Source organism: Propithecus coquereli, unplaced genomic scaffold, assembly GCF_000956105.1.
Source record: "Propithecus coquereli isolate 6110/MARCELLA unplaced genomic scaffold, Pcoq_1.0 Scaffold30, whole genome shotgun sequence".
NCBI classification, from domain to species: Eukaryota; Metazoa; Chordata; class Mammalia; order Primates; family Indriidae; genus Propithecus; species Propithecus coquereli.
Genome location: NW_012148619.1, coordinates 10470531 through 10487255, shown reverse-complemented (window position 1 = coordinate 10487255; position 16725 = coordinate 10470531). Strand labels below are relative to the sequence as shown.

General features: G+C 37.7%; 1 protein-coding gene across 1 annotated transcript in view; it reads right to left on the bottom strand.

The window, feature by feature from the left end:
• Window positions 1–16725, bottom strand: part of SLC5A12 (solute carrier family 5 (sodium/monocarboxylate cotransporter), member 12) — a 52921-nt gene that overhangs the window by 21015 nt on the left and 15181 nt on the right. Inside the window, exons 5-9 of the mRNA XM_012649604.1 lie at window positions 14648–14802; window positions 14397–14537; window positions 7285–7414; window positions 6403–6491; window positions 733–845 (exon numbers count right to left, since the gene is read on the bottom strand). Coding sequence (XP_012505058.1) covers window positions 733–845; window positions 6403–6491; window positions 7285–7414; window positions 14397–14537; window positions 14648–14802 — 628 coding nt within the window. The remainder of the gene's footprint in view (window positions 1–732; window positions 846–6402; window positions 6492–7284; window positions 7415–14396; window positions 14538–14647; window positions 14803–16725) is intronic.

Here is a 16725-nt window from a genome sequence, read left to right as displayed (position 1 = left end):
AATTAAGCAAATAAGCCATTTGATAGGATATTGTGCAATCATTCAAATATCATGTTTTCAAAATATACGTAATAACACAAGAAAATGCTTACTATGGTATGTTAGGGAAAAACAATCAGGAAAAAATTTACATAGACATAATTTTATTTACAAAGCACATATATTTTCCCCAATTACCTACATTTTCTACAAGTAAGTATGTAATTTTTTTATACTTAGAAAGGAGAAAATGTTGTGAAACTACAATTCAATAGGACAAGTGCTGCAGTGATTATAAACATGATATGCAATTCTATGATTAGGCAAGGAATAGCTAGCTATTCTTTGAGGCGAGGTTACTGGGAGGTTGGTAATAACGGATGATTCTTCAGAAAAGAATTTGGCTTTTCTTAGACAAAGTGACCATAGTGAGCAGAACATCTTCCCGTATAGAAGGACTAATGTGATCATCACACAACATAATCAAGAGATGTTAATGTGATGAGGCTGAAGTGTAGGGGTAGTACAGAAGAGTGTCTCAAAATAAGTCGGTGTAATGTAAGCAACTAGCTGGTCATTCTTTTCTGGTACCCTGCCGGTATCTTTGGAAGTGTAAGAATCTATATGTCAGATTCTTCATGTATCTCAATGTGCATTTGTGCCTGTGTGTCCTGAATAGCACATGCAGGATTTTGACATGTACCACATGTACATTTCATGTTATGGAATAGAAGGTCCACCAGCTATACCTACATAAGCCTTTACTGATCCAGGTGCCCAGCTTGTCGGAGAGATGGGGAAAACAGTTCTTGACAAAATCCTCAAAGGTCACTGTTGCTAAGGCATTGATGCTGGCAGCCACGGTGCTATAGGGAGAGAAAAGTGAGAACATGGTCCATGCTAAGTAAGGCTGTGTCACCAGTCTACCCTGTTGTTCAGGACAGATAGACAAGGCAGGTCTCTAGGAAAAACAGATGCAGACATAGCTCCACGTTCTGGGATTCACAGGAATGACATAGCCTGTTTACCATCCTTCAAAGCTGCTTCTGTGCTAATGCTCTTTCCATTCTTCCAAAAACTATGGTGAAGAAGCTAGGCTTTCATACTCTAACTCCCACTAATTCCCCTTAACAAGATGTTAAATGAGCTAAGAGGCAGTATCGGAGGGATTATACGTATGCATGTGTTTAGATCGGGGTGGAGACAGGAAGTGTTGACTATCCTAACCAGGAGTCAGTACAGTTTGCCATTTATTAGTGACTAATCTATTCACACATCCATTTATTCATCCTGGGTACCAGGCATGCAATGGGGAACTAGAAAGATACAGCTCTTGCACTCTAATTGGACACAAACACTTAACAACCAATTATACAACTGCTTATAGTTGTGAAATTATTGTGAAGGAAAATAACAAGGTGCTACGACACCGTGTCCTACAGAGATATAAATTGGTATGTAGTTAGGAGATTCTTCCCTTAGGAAGTGACAGCCAGGCACTGAAAGGATCCTTGCATACTGGGAAGAAGATATGCTAGGATGAAGGGAAAATTACATATAGGTATCTCAAGATATCTATATGTATTAATGTCTCAAGATGAAAAGGAACTATTACTTTTAACAACTGAAGCCACCCAGAGTCGCTGGAATTCAATGAATAAGGAAGAAAGGGGCAAGAGATTAGACTGGGAAGTAGCCAAAGATCAAAACTGCATAAAATCTTTGATATTTTTTCTCTTACTTTCCAATCAGAGTTCAATCTTATTGGGCCTAAAATATGTTTAGGTAACAGAGCACCTGAAAGTTGTTTTTTTGGGGCAGAATAGCATGACAGCTCATTTAATTCCTCATATAGACCAGGAATATTTTAGCTAGTGGAACAGATGATATATTAAATTCAAGTGATGCAAAATCATAACCACAAAAAAGTTCTGAAAAGGAAACAAGCCGATAAACAAAACATGGCCAGCGATTTGTAAGTTTACTGTCAATATTCATTAAAAATTATTGTTAGCCTCCAGTGCTCACTTGAAGACAAGCTATAGCTATGCCTTCCAAAAATGATATATGTAGCCAGTAAAAACTTCCCAAGACCAATTTTTGGGAATTGAAACTTAGCGTTTTGGGGTACCATTCTCATTTTCTTATGATCAAAGCATGTTATATGTTCCCTGCCAGACTCCCCTTCCATCTGCAGCTCTGTAAAAGACAAACAAGGAAAGAAGATAATCAGATAAAAGGAGCTTCCACACTCCCAACAACTTTGTCTCAAAATACATCTTGTGAAAGTTTCAAACATTAAGGTTAATCCTTGAATCCCCTGGGAGAGAGGGAGCAGAAGGCTAAATTTGGCCCAGAAGGATCAGGTTTGTAGAACCTCTGCTGGGTTGCTTTGGCAGTCAGGTGTATCCATATGCCAATTTCTCAGAGTCGAAAGCTGCTGCAAGATGGTGGAAATCTTTTTGGTTTTTTTCCTATCCCTCAAGTATCATCTCCCCATTCTGTTCTCACGCATGTCTTTCTCTTTCCCTATCCCCACAGCCTCCTTATGGTTGTAGCAGTAGTAATCTTTATTAATTTATGAAATTAATAACTGTGCTTTAAAATATAATTTATCTGTTAGGCTGTAATAACATATACTGTCCAATGTGTCCCTTCCTTGGAATGTTTGAGCTTGGGATCAAGAGAGTCAAACATTATTTTATGGGAGGATTTCACTGCTAACAGCTATATTTCTCCAGTCTTGGGAGAGCCTTAGAGTAACAGGAAAAAAAAATAAAGCTATATAGAGAGGGAAAAAATAAAAATACAGTGTCATTCTCTACTTGCATTTGATCCTCTGGTATTCATTTTTTCTGCCTTTCGTTTCCTTGAGATCCTGATAGCAACAGTATAGAACAATATCATTTTGTGTTGTAGATCAAATACACTAATTAAAATTATGCCATATGCAAGGTAAAGTCATTATATGAACTCAAGGATATTGCTATTTTGGAAATCTGTCAACATATCAATATGCCAAAAGTTTAAAAAAAATGTATATATATCCATTTCAAAAATGCAAAATTTTATCAAATGTATCTCTCTGTAAACCTCTTTTCTAAAAGTAGCATAAATATTAATATGCACATTTTTATTCTTTAATTTTTAAATAATTGTATTAATTTTATGTGAGTATTCTTAAATGTAAATAATATATTTCAAACCAAAAGTTAGTATCATGTTAAATGGCAAATCTGAAGAACGACTTGCTTTAAAGTGTATAGTAACACAAGGATTTCTGCTATCATCTCAATTATTCATCCTTATTCTCAAAGCACAATTGCAAGAAAATAAACATAAGATGAAAGAGAAAAAGTCAAGAGTATTTGCAGATGTCATTCTCTGAGTACAATCAAACCCCAGAGAATCTACTAAAACTAATAAAGAAAAGAACCCTAGATATCAGGAAAACTCTGTAAAAGAAGAGTGATGAGTACCTACCAGCTTAACAGATAAATTATATTTTAAAGCACAGTCATTAAAATTATTGATTTTGGTATAGCTATAGACAAATATAGATCAAAGAAATATAAAATAATTCAGAAAAGGTTCTAAGTACATAGAGGAATGTAGGATGTAATAAAAGTCAGTGGTGAAAAGATGGCTTATTTACTAAAAAATAAGGGCACAACTTGGCTACTAATTTAGAGGGAAAAGAAAGCAGGAATTTCATTTAATTTTTATACCACATGTATAGCATAGATGATTTAATACTTTTAATATGTAACAAGACCATACATATTCTAGAATGGTATCTGGATGATTATTTATAATCATAGAATAGAGAAGCCTTTCTGAGAATGATGTTAACCCAGAAATTAGAATTTAAAAATTGATTAATATGGATTAAAATTTCTATAAGCTCAAAAATACCATTAATAAAGCAAATAGACAAAGAACAAATGAGAGAAAATGTTTTAGACATATGTCAATAGGCTATTTTTCTTATATACAAAGAGGAAAACTCAAAGGAAAAAAATTAACAGAGAACATGAACTGGCATTTAACAGAAATATAAATACAAATGGTCAATAAAAGTAGGGAAGTTAGCCAGTCCCACTTATGATCAAAAGCATTTATATCGAAATTAGTTACTATATTTTACCTGTCAGATTGGTAAGTTTAAAAGTTTGCCACAGTAGTGTGGAGAAAGAGGTAATCCACTGTTTTCAGAGTATAAACTGGTACAAATTTTTGAAGGTCAATTTAGCAATTTCTGCAAAAATTTTAAATGAATATATATTTTGAAATAGTAATTTCACTTCTTAGAGTGTAGCCTATGTATATCCTTATATAGTTCACAAAGATATACACTGTAGCATTGTTAGTAATTCCCTTTATTAGAGGACTGGTCACATAAATTATAGTAGATCAAAAGAAGATTAGAGTAGATATAGTGATGTGGAAATATTTTTTAAATATATTATTAAATTAATGAAACTATATACAACATTATCTCTTTTGAATACACTAAAAGGTATGTATGTTCACATAAGCACAGAAATATTCTGTGTCATTTATAAGAAATTATTAGCAGTGATTAACTCTGTAGGATGAGACAGGAGATTGGAGGAATAAGACATTATGTTAACTTTTAACTTCTACCTTCCAGTACTGTTTAGTTTCAACTCTGATTATTTTACAGTCTTAAAATGGGGCCTTTGACCAATCCTATCATTCTTTCCAACTGAGTGTCACTGAGGCTTTCCTCCCCAAGTGAGTCTCTGATTCATACAGCAGAGGGTCTTAAAGGAAATTAATGATGCCATGTTAATATTTTATCTATTACTTTTAGCGCTGTTGCCCTCCACTCCCTTCACTAAGTCACTATCATCTCTTCCCCAGATTAAGGTAAAAGCCTCCAAACGGGTCACCTCCTTTCACCTCTCTTACTTTTATTATAGTCCCTTCCTCACATAGAAGACCGAGTCTTCCAATTGGATGACGTCTCTTACTCATTTGCTTCAAACCTGCTAAGACCTTCCCATTTCACTTGAAATCCAAACTTGGAACCATTTCCTGAAGGCTTTTTGTAATCCCTTCCCTGCCCAGCTCTTCAAACTCACCTCCATGTGTTCTCTCCCTGTGCCGTAGGCTCCAACTCTTCTCTCTGTTCCTCAAATACCCAATACAGTTTGTCTCTCTTGGGCTTGCTCTGCCCCTGCCTGTAAAGGTTCCTGCCTGTGCCCTCCACATAGCTGGCTTCTCTGCATCCTTTAGATCTCAACACAAACATCACGTACTCAGGGAGGAGTCTCCTCAAGACCCTACCAGAATTAGAATCCTTAGGCCTCACCTCTGTCTGGAATATCACCCTGTTCTTTCCTTTATACTATTCATCATTGTCGGACAACATTTTGTTCAGTTTTTTTTTGACTTACGTGTTGTCCATATTCCGTGTCTGTTAGAAAGTAAACTCTGTATGAGGGCAATGCTTATGTCAGTTTTGTTCTCTGAAGTACCCACAATGTCACCAACTCTGCCTGGCATAATATAAACTTTCTAAAATATTTATCAGAATAAATGTATGAAAGATTTTGTGTTTAGAACAGTATCTTTATTTGGGGGATGGAAGTTATTAGCTGCTTCAAGGTACTATTGAGGATGAGATGAATGGAATGCAGATAATAGATCTGTGGAATATACGTGCATGGCTTAACGATGGATACATTCTGAGAAATTCTTCATTAGGTGATTTCATTGTTGTGTGACCATCATAGAATGTACTTACACAGACCTAAATGATATAGCCTACTACACACCTAGGCCATATGGTGTAACCTATTGCTCCTAGGCTACAAGCCTGTACAGCATGTTACTGTACTGAATATTGTAGGCAATTGTAACACAATGGTAAATATTTGTGCATCTAGAGAAGGTACAGTAAAATTATGGTATTATAACCTGATGGGACCACCATTGTATATGCGGTCAGTCATTTACCAAAAGGTCATTATGCAGCATATGACTGTGTATATATTGCTGTTGAATGCGAAGAGCCAGAAGAGTGAGCTGCTTTATGTAAAGGTGATGTGAAATTGTGGGGGCTGTTAGCATCAGATGAGGTGAGATATTGAGCACAAAGATCCTGAATAGGGACAGACCTAGGCTTACATCCTGCCTCTGCAGTTTACTAACTCACCATGGGTAAGTTTTCTACCTTGCTAAACCTCAGTTTTCTCATCTGAAAACTGATGATAATATGAATAAGGTTCTAGTCTCATACATTGTGTGACTATCAATGAGCAAATACAAATAAAACATTCAGCAGGATAGTTGACACAGTAAGTGCTCACTAAATACTGCTGATTACTGGCACCATCACCCTTCTCTTCACTGCCGCCATCATCATCATCATCAGAGTGCTGTCAGTATACTAACCTCAGAGTTCCACTGAAGGCACAAGCCACAAAAAGTCCTGGCAGTCCTGGCATTGTGGCAAATATCTCCATGACAAAGTATGGCATTAGCTGAAGAGGAGCCAAACAAACAACAAACAAAAAACAGAAAAGAAAAGAGAAAGAAGAGAGAACAGGATTAGTTGTCTTCTCAGCAGTGTCTGAAATGTGGGAATGTAGCTTTTTAGCAAAGGGAGATGGGAATTTTATTTTTCTTACATTTTCAATGTATGCCATTTCATTGACTATTTATCCTGAATGTTAACAACTAAACCCTAAAAACAAACCCCTAAAATGTGTCTTCAGGAAATCTTGGTGTTATGGTTCTACTCTGAAGCCAGGTTTGTGGGAGAGTAGCCCGTATATGACAGAGCAGGACAGTTAAATAAATAGGAGAAGGGAAAGGGGATGATTGCTTCTCTAGAGCATCTTCTTGTAGTATATTGGTGTGATAGTTAAGCTATGCTGAGAAGACCTGATCAGAGGCATTGAGGAAATAAGGGTCATTTTGTTCAGTTTGAGATTAAAACATCATTAATCAAGCTTGAAACCTGTAGAAAGAGTCCAAAGGCAGCATCAACAACCAAAGCCATGGGTTCAAGCCGACCTTGCACTCCCTTCATCCTTGCTCTGGCTCAGGCCTTGTCTCCAGGGACAAGGTGAGGTGTCTTCTTTTTAACATGCTCACTCCCACATGTTAGAACCTGGTGTGTGGTGATATCACCCAAGAGGAGAGGAGAGAAGCTAAGTCCTTGGGGTTTGGGAAGCAGCTAGAGGTTCGGGCCAAAAAAAAAAGAAGGGCCTAGCATTTACCCAACAATGGCCAGAAGCACACTCATTCCACTGGCCCCAAGAAAATCCATACCTGATCTGGTGCTGAGATAACGCCGGAAGTCCAAGGGTCGCAGTCTTTGAATTGGGCGTACATGATTAAGCCAGAGAAGACGGCACATGCCACAATGATCCATAGACCCAACAAGTTCAAGTACAAGGCACTGGAAAAGAACACAGAGCCTGTTGGGGGCCTGTATGCCATATCGTGGAGTGGTGAAGTCATTACCAAAGACTCAAGGTAAAGGATTTGGGACATTTTTGCTAGTAAAATAAAATTCTATAGCCTTCAAGGATCATTACCTTTTACATTTTTGCTTTTTTTTTTGGTTTGGGAACATTTCTTTTTTAAACTGATTACCAAATTTAAATAAGGTAAGATTTTAAATGGATTTTCCTTTGAAATCGGGAGTTTTTTGCAAAGCTTCAATATGTATGGTGTGAGATGTAATTTCTTGGATGAAATTTGACATACCAATCACTCACGTTATATAACTTCAAGTGATTTTTCCCCCTACTCAATTCATAAAGCTGTCAAAAAGCCAAATTACATTTTAACATCTTTTCTTCCAGAGAAGTAATGACATAATATAGAAATAGATAAGTTTTGGAAATAGTCACTTTAGAGATTAATTCAGATAAAAGTTAAAGTTGCTTTTTTTTAAAAAAGACAATAGTATGTATGAAAAACTTAGGGTAATCTTACTCATGTTAGGTGAAGCAATTCATTTTATATTACAACACACAGATATGTATAATTCCAGTGTGGGTGCTTTTGTAGTAGCCTATGGTTATTTTGTATTCATTATTGTCCTTTGAAAGTCGAAATCTTACTCCCTGGGACTTTTCTTAGTCCCAGGGAAGACTTGAAAGTAGGCTGGCCTTACACTGGTCTGAAAGAATAAACAATCTCATTGTGGAGGGAGTCAGGAGAGTGACATTGGACATAGTCATTGTTGGACCTAGTCATTGTTTGAAGGGAATCAGATGCGTCTACATTCAAATGTAAGGATACACATTCATTTCAAAGCCCCCTAAAACCTGTAGTGTACAGGTGTGTACCTGACTTTCAGAAGACTCTTAAAGTCCTCATTTATAAAGCAAATATATTATCCCATTTAGAAGAGTTTTTAATTTTACATCTTAAAAAAAGTTTTTATCTCAAAGGTTACTTTTTTGGAGGTATTTTAACAATGTTTACCTTTGATTTGTATGTGTTTGGTTAGTTTTGTTTGGTGGGGGTTGGGAATACAATTGCCACATAAAATGATCAATACCTATAATTGCACTATTTGTACTCTTGCTCTCTGCCATTCAAGCATTTGCTCAGGTCATCGCCTAGAGAGGCTTCCCTGGTCATCCTTATCTGAAACAGTCACTCCCTGATTTCTTATCAATTTCCACTCCTTCTAATGATTTATACCACTGTGACATTTATCATAATCTGAAATGCTATAGTATATTTATCCATTTATTATCTGTTCCCTTGAGTCAAACAAACACAGAGCTGCATCCCCAGAGCACAGAACAGCTCTGGCACATAGCAGATAAAGAATTATTTTACTTTTGGCAACAAACGATTGAATGAATGAATGGTAGAAATTCACTACAATATGATTGTGCTCTTTACATGACTTCTTTTTTGAAAAGAGCATTGGACCTAGAGTCAGAAGACTTTATCCTTAACAGCTGTGTGACCTCAGACAAGTCAGTTACGTCATCTGTAAAAAGAGTGTAACACACCTGCCTTACTTCTTATGATAAGACTAATACGGGGATTGAATGAGTTACACTCTGCAAAAATATATGGAGGTGATACAGCCATGTAGAGGACATTCATTCATTATCCAAAACAACTTTATAATTTTACCATTCAACTATGGGAAATAATAAACCCCATGGCAATAGAACACTAAAGTCCCTGTACTTTGACTTGTTTCTCAGTAGAAATGGACTTTGATTCTGTACAGGGCTAATTCTCCTGTTTGTAAAGTAGGCCTCTTCATTGATTCATTCAAAAAATGTTTATTGGGTATCTCTATATCTTCTAGGTAGTGAGGTTCTGGAAGCAGACATAGAAAGGAGCAACAAAAAACCCACCCTCATAGAGATTAGAGTCTGAGATTAGAGGCAAGTAATACACAATGAACTAAAATAAAAAAATATGATAATTTTAGATATGATAAGAAATATGAGGAAAATAAGGCAATGGAAATGGAACTAAAGGGCCTGTGCGTGGATGTGCTCATTGTAACTGGGGGAAGGGATGTGATATCCTACATCAGCTCCTCCTACCCTCAGGAAACCATTTACTCCCTGCAGTTCTACATCAGCAGTCCACAACTTTTTTGGCACTGGGCACCTATTTCATGGAAGACAATTTTTCCAAAGACCAGGGGCAGGGGGATGGTTTCGGGATGATTCAAGCACATTACATTCATTGTGCACTTTATTTGTGTTATTATTACATCATTATATATAATGAAATAATCATACAACTCACCATAATGCAGAATCAGTGGGAGCCCTGAGCTTGTGTTTCTGCAGCTAGATGGTCCCATTTGGGGGTACTGGGAGACAGTGACACCCAGAGTGTGTTGCTTGTGTCCAGTCTACTGTGTAATCTTGTTTTGGTTGCTGTCACTACAGACAACCCTGCTTCACAAAGATAGGATGTTGGAAAGGGAAGCAGGCTTTTCAGTGCTTTTGTGGCAATCTTAGGCTATTCCACCTTGACTTAAATACAGAACGTATGGAGATTTGAAGTTGTCTCAAACATACAGCATTTCTCTATGGATGACACAGTGCGTAGACTCACATTCAGAAGTGACCTCCTTGACCTGAGTAGTTAAACCAGAAAGCTGTCCAGTCATGGCAGCAGCTCTGTCCGTGCATACACCAATATAAAATGACCAATTCAGTTTTCCTGGTATGTGATCATTCAAAGACTTGAATAGTTCCTCAGTTGTGATATTGATTGGCAACAAAAGTGCACATTACATATCCTCATGCACATCGTCCTAAAAAATATATCCCAGAAAAACAAGCATTGTTGCCTTTTTGTCAACATCGGTAGACTTGTCAACCTGGATTGCATGCCACTGTGACTCATTAATCCTCTCTAACAATTGTGCCTCAATATCCTCTGCTATTTCAGCAACTCGTCTAGTTATAGTGCTAGCCAAAAGAGGAACATGTGCCACCTTTTGAACTGCAGCCTCTTTGAAGGTTCACGGCAAATGTCGTTAGCAGCAGGGAGGATCATCTCTTCACCAATAGTAAAGGGCTTCTTAGCTTCAGCAATGTGATTAGCCACTAAGAATGATGCTCTCAGTGCAGACACATTTGATGAAGTGGTGGCCTTCAATAATTGCTTCTGTTCTTTGTGTTCACGCCTTTTTCTTTTGAAAAGCTCCAGAGGCTTGTCTTTTAATGCAGAGTGCTTGGTCTCCATGTGACAAAACAGTTTCGAAGCCTTCACGGTTTCATTGGATAGCCAGTCACCATGTATTATATAAAGCAGGCTTGGAGAATGTGAATCACCTGTTGCAATGAACCCATAATTTAAGCAGGTCTCTTGGTATTTTCTTTTAAATGCAGCTTGCCTTTTGTTGGCAGTCTTAGAGTCTTTTGCTGTCTCATCATTGGGTCTTTCCCCCTTTTCAAAGAAGCTCTCCAGTGGTGTTGTTTTTTACTCATTTTTGCTAGGGTTAGCTTCTGGGATTACCAAAACTGTGACTAAGACAAGTGCACAGTGCAGGAAAGCAGTACGGACAGAAGTGGTAAATAAAACAATAGGCAGGCCATGTGGGGACTAAAATAAGTGTTGTATTCTGACTTAAAGCCTGCCACCAGATGCAGCTTTATAATTGAAGTACATCAGCTCACTTGCCACTCTAAAAGCCTGCCACCAGCAGCAGCTTAATTGTCACCTGCCGCTCACTGATAGGGTTTTGATATGAGTCTGCAAGCAATTGATTTACTATGGCCTCTGTGCAGTTGAACCTCTCTGCTAGTGGTAATCTGTAATTGCAACTGCTCCCCAGTGCTAGCATCACCACCTCAGCTCCACCTCAGATCATCAGGCATTAGATTCTCATAAGAAGCACACAACCCAGATCACCCACGTGCACAGTTTACAGTAGGGTCTGCGCTTCCATGAGAGTCTAATGCCACCTCTGATCTGACAGGAGGCAGAGCTCAGGCAGTGATGTGAGTGATGGGGAGCGGCTGTAAATACAGATGAAGCTTTGCTTGCTGGCTCGCCGCTCACCCCTGCTGTGCAGCCAGGTTCCAAACAAGCCACAGATAGGTACCCGTCCACGGCCTGGGGCTTGGTGACCATAGTCCTAAAAGACAAACTGAGGTCTAGAAACAGAATGAGTCAGCTTCCAGGAATCACATTTGAGTGACTTGATAAGGGATATTATTTCTAGGTACAAGGAAGATCTGACTTAAGATTAAGTTGTCTTTGGTGAGTAATCAGCATTTCTGGGCATGTAATTAAACGTATGTAAGAATTACTACTGATTTTAACCCATGGCCACATTCAGTAGGAACTATATGAATCTATTTTTACGTACCTACTTTGTAGGATGTATTTTCCTTAAGTGCCAGAGATTTTTCTAAGCCCTGTTGGAATGTTTTAATTACATTAGACTCTCAGATAATGAGCAAAAGAAGAGTATTTAATCAGCATTCTGTAGAGCCTCCTGGGTAGGAGTCCATGGGAAGCTGGCTCTGAGTGGCCTCTAGCTAGCCCAGTAGTGCCCTTGAGTCTCCAGCTGTGTGACAAATGAGAGCCTTCACCACGTCCCTCCACAGCACTCTCCCCTCCAGCGCAGTGCGTGTCAACTGTACTGACCATCTTGGCTGATCACTCGCCTGAATTATATTAACCCAATCACCTTAGATTCTCAGGGAAGTCTTGTCTTTCCTTTCTTTTTTTTTCTTTTCTTTTTTTAAAGCGCTTTTAAAAGAATGAAACAGGGAAGTCTTTTCTAAAGAGAGTTTTATTTGTCATCTTTCCTTATTTTCACAAAATTACTATCACAGTTCTGATCCTTTCATGAGAGTGGGGATGTGGGGAAACAGGAGTGGCAGTCCTAAACACTTAGGAAATTATGTACATTTCTTTGTTCATGACTATCTGTCCTTTTCTGCCAGTTTTCACACCTATTAACTACTTATAGAACAAATTTCCAATTCCAAGCAACTACATGAATGGGATTGTATTGAGTTTGCTGGAATTAAACCAGCCTGCTAAATGAGGCTTTGAGATACATGCACAGGAATATGTATGTATACTCCTACATATGTGTGCATCTCTGTGTGTATATGTACACACACATACATATACTTCTACATATGTGTGTGCATACCTGTGTGTATACATACACGCAAGTATGAGCTTCTTGAAGCATTACTTTGTTTAATAAGTGACAAATATTTAATAAGCACAAAGCATTGTGCTTGTCCTTATATGGAAAAATGATGAAAAAGATACATTTTCTAACTTTCAGATACTAAAGTAGTAAAAGGGAAAAATTAGGCATATTCACAAAAAATTAACATAAATTCATAATATTTTTATAAAACTAGATTTAACAGAGAGTTATTTATTTCACAAAAGGATTCTTCTCCTTACAGGTGCAGTCAACTCTAGTTTATTTTAAAGCATAATTTTAAATCAATTTTAAAATCAAAGTCTACCTGCATTTTCAGTAATACAGCTATTTGATAAAGAGATGATTATGTTTGTGGAAGGTTTGTTATTATTTATTGTAATAAGATTTGAATGTTTCTAGTGAATTGATGGAATTACCAAATAATGCTTTCATTTCTTTATTCTGAGAGCTATGACATACATAAGTAGTAAGATTACAGTTCTTCTTTTGGAATTCAACTTACAAAATGGTTGAATCATTTCCAGGCCATCTTATGTTTTATTCAGTGAACATAAGAAACTGTGCATTGAAAGTATTTTAAAATCTTTTGGGGGAATATTCATAGTGACTGTTTCTCTAAGAAAAGTTTAGGGCACCCTGATTAGGCCAGAAGGCTGAAACCTAAAGAAGTAGCGCTGGGGATGAAACACCACTTTAGATGCGATTCTGGCTTATTTCTGCTAGTTTTGTGAAAGAGTATTGTAACTGCCACTGGTCGCCATTGTAGAGCATGGGCTGACTTGCAGAGCTTGCAGAAGGCTTGACACTCATGCCTCTGCTCCTGTCCTTCAGAGCAAGCAGGCCTGGTAAGAGTTGGAGCAGCTAACGCCCCTTTATGGCTGGCTGCACTGTCCTGGGTTTTCTTCTTTTTTTAACCTCTCCTTGAAAGCTTTAAGGGTACAAACATCTGTTAACGTAAATTAAAATAGAGACCAGGCCTGAAGAATCCCTGAGCAAAGCCAGTCCCTCTTCATAAGTGAGCTTAACTTTGTTTGATTTGCAAATATAAGTGAAACTTAACTTCGCTATTTCTTGTAAATGACTATATTAAATAAAAATGAAACGTAAGGCTAACCAATCAGAAGCCACCAACTAACATAGTTATACAACTAGACCTGCAGCCAATCAAATATTTTCTTTGTTCTATAAATGTCTGCCCCTTGTGTTCCCTCAAAGGGATTCCTAAACTATTTCTCTTCTGTAGCTGCCTGACTCAAGAGTCACTACTCAAATAAGCTCTTTCACATTTAATTGTGCCTCAGTTTAACTTTTAACCTACCAAAAGAAAAATAATAGTTAAAGAGACCACGTGATGAATCAAACAAATAGGGCCATCTCATCATGGAAACTGAGAGGAAGAAATGTGCGCCATTTACCTCTGCATTGCCACCCACAGTACCTAATTTAACCTAGTTAATTCCTCAATAAATGGAGGTAGCGAATAACTGAGAGCAAAGGCAAGGAGACTTCAGTTTAAACCCCACCTCTGCCACTTCCTTGCTGAAACGAGAGTAGTAAAGCCTGCCTCAAAAAGTTGAAGGGGTTAAATGAATCTCTCCATTTCTTTCTTTTACACACAGACACACACAGACACACACACACACACACACACACACACACACACCCCAGTAGAAAGTATATAAAAAGTATCCAATAAGGTAAGAGACGACATAGAAATTTTTCTTGATTAATAACTTACAGCTTAGCATGCTTTTCTGTTTTGCAAGAGATGCATCGCTGGATGGTTGATTGATTAACTCCATAGATTCCAAGCCATGTAAAAGTTCCTCCCACTGAGATTGTCCAAAAAGTGTGCCGCCTGAGAGGATCTACATCAAAGCTATAAGACACAGAGAAGTGAGTAAACAAAAATGTTTCTTTGATGCCCAGATATTATTTTAGGTGATGAGATCATGCAGCTAAATCTTTATCAGGTAGCATTGGACATACTCAAATATATTTAGTCGGGATCCATTTGTTGCTTGCTCTATTACATAGTGTATTCCACCAGCATGAGTCGATCCTTGAATGAGAACCGTTAAGAAGCCCACAATCATGACAACCATCTGAAAAGCATCTGTCCACACCACTGCTTTTAATCCACCCTGAAATGAAGAGAAGGGATGTGAGTTCTTAAAAATGAAGCCTGCAACTCTTCCAACTCTGCACATCCTCCCTGCTAATGCATTCATTCATTCATTCATTCATTTATAGTCACTGAGCATGTGTCAAGTACTATGTCAAGCATAGAAATAAAATGGTAAGCAAAGTTAAGTTAAGGTCCCTTCCTTAACGTCACAGAGTTTGTAATCTAATGCGAGAAGCAGATATTAGACATCACGATAATGATTTACTTAAAACTGTGCAAAGTGCAATTAAGGACGTGTTACTATGGGAGCACATAATAGGGAGTCCTGAATTGGTCTTGAGGATATGAGGTTCAAGCTAAGTTCTGAAGAATGAGTAGGAATTTACTAGGTACTAGAGGACAAAGAGGAGAAGGGACCAGCGTGTGTATAGGAGAAAAAGCATTGGCTCTCTGAGGAAATGAAAGAAAGCTGGAATATGTAGGTCAAAGGGTATGGAATAGCCCAAGGGGAAGTTTTTAACTTTGCTAGACACCAGAGCACACAGAGCCTGACAAGGCCACTTAAATGATTTCTCAAGAGCAATAAGAGATCATTAAAGAGAGTTATATGATGAGAGATTTTGGTATTTGTTTATAGTATTTTCAATGGCAATTGGGTGGAGCATAAATTTCAGGACTGTAGAAGAAAAGGAGTTGAGAGACAAGCTCAGAGTTTAGTTCAATAGCCCCTATCCGAGATGACTGGCAGTTTGAAGTAGGGTGAAGACGGAAAGAAGTAGATGGATTTGCAAGATATTTGGGGCATAAAATCAACATAGTTGATTCATTGAATACAGGCAATGATAAAATAAGAGAATTAAGGATAATTACCTGGGTCTAGCTTGTACAACTTGACATATTTTTTTTTTTTTTTTGTAAAACTAGTAACAGTAAATACGTTTTGGGAAACTGAGATGGCAGAATACTAAGGAAGAAGAAAGGAACTAGGAAGGAATGCAGATTGCAGACATTCATGGAGGAAGGAGTTTTAAGAGCTACAAGGATGGTCACACAGTGAGATGAGCACACCAGAGTTTCAGGGGAATGAATATCATAGCAGAACTTAGGGTAGCATGATTAGGCAAGAGTTTAGAGCAGGGATTATCAAACCTGTCTCCCCTCTAGAGTCACCTAAGGAACTTACATGGAAAAAAAAAAAAGAAGAAAGCAAAACATCTGAATCCCATCCCCAGGCATTCTGAATTAATTGAGGTCTGGGTTGGGTCCCATCCTCAGTGTCTTTTGAAAGCTCTCCAGGTGATTCTTATGTAGAATTATAGTTGAGAACATGTGGGCAAGAAGGAAGAAGAGAAAGAGGCTCCTGTAGTAATTCAGGTATAGAAGCCTATAGAACCATGGAGAAGGTGGGGTGAGCAAACAGGCAAAGATGAAATGAAGAGACATAAAAAAGTACTTTGAAAATGAATGAGCATTGTGGTATTTTTAACATTGAAAAACAGAATTATCATCCCTGGTTACTCCTCCAGAGTGTCAAGAACTTCAGTGAAAAGATGACAGGCTTCATCTTTATCTTAAGAAGAAAGGAAGACACTAGGGTTGTTGCATCATTTCTTTTGTAATTAAAATTCAGTTTAAAAAATAGACATTGAAGTACCTGCCAAAGGTATTGTATTTATATATTTTGTTCAAACTGTGGTTTGAGGAATAATAAATTTCTTATCTCCCACCTCCTAGGTAGCACTATCTTGATTTCCTTTACAGACCTTAAGCCTTCCAAACCCAAATCTCAACATCGGATTTTTGTGCAATGAAGACCAATTGTTAAAGCCCTCAGTTTTCAGAGGCTACTTACTTGGTTTTGCAAAAATCTGTATAAATCTGAACATCAGTTAGACATGAGGCAAAAGAACAAACCACTTTATCAAATATTCATCAAAAG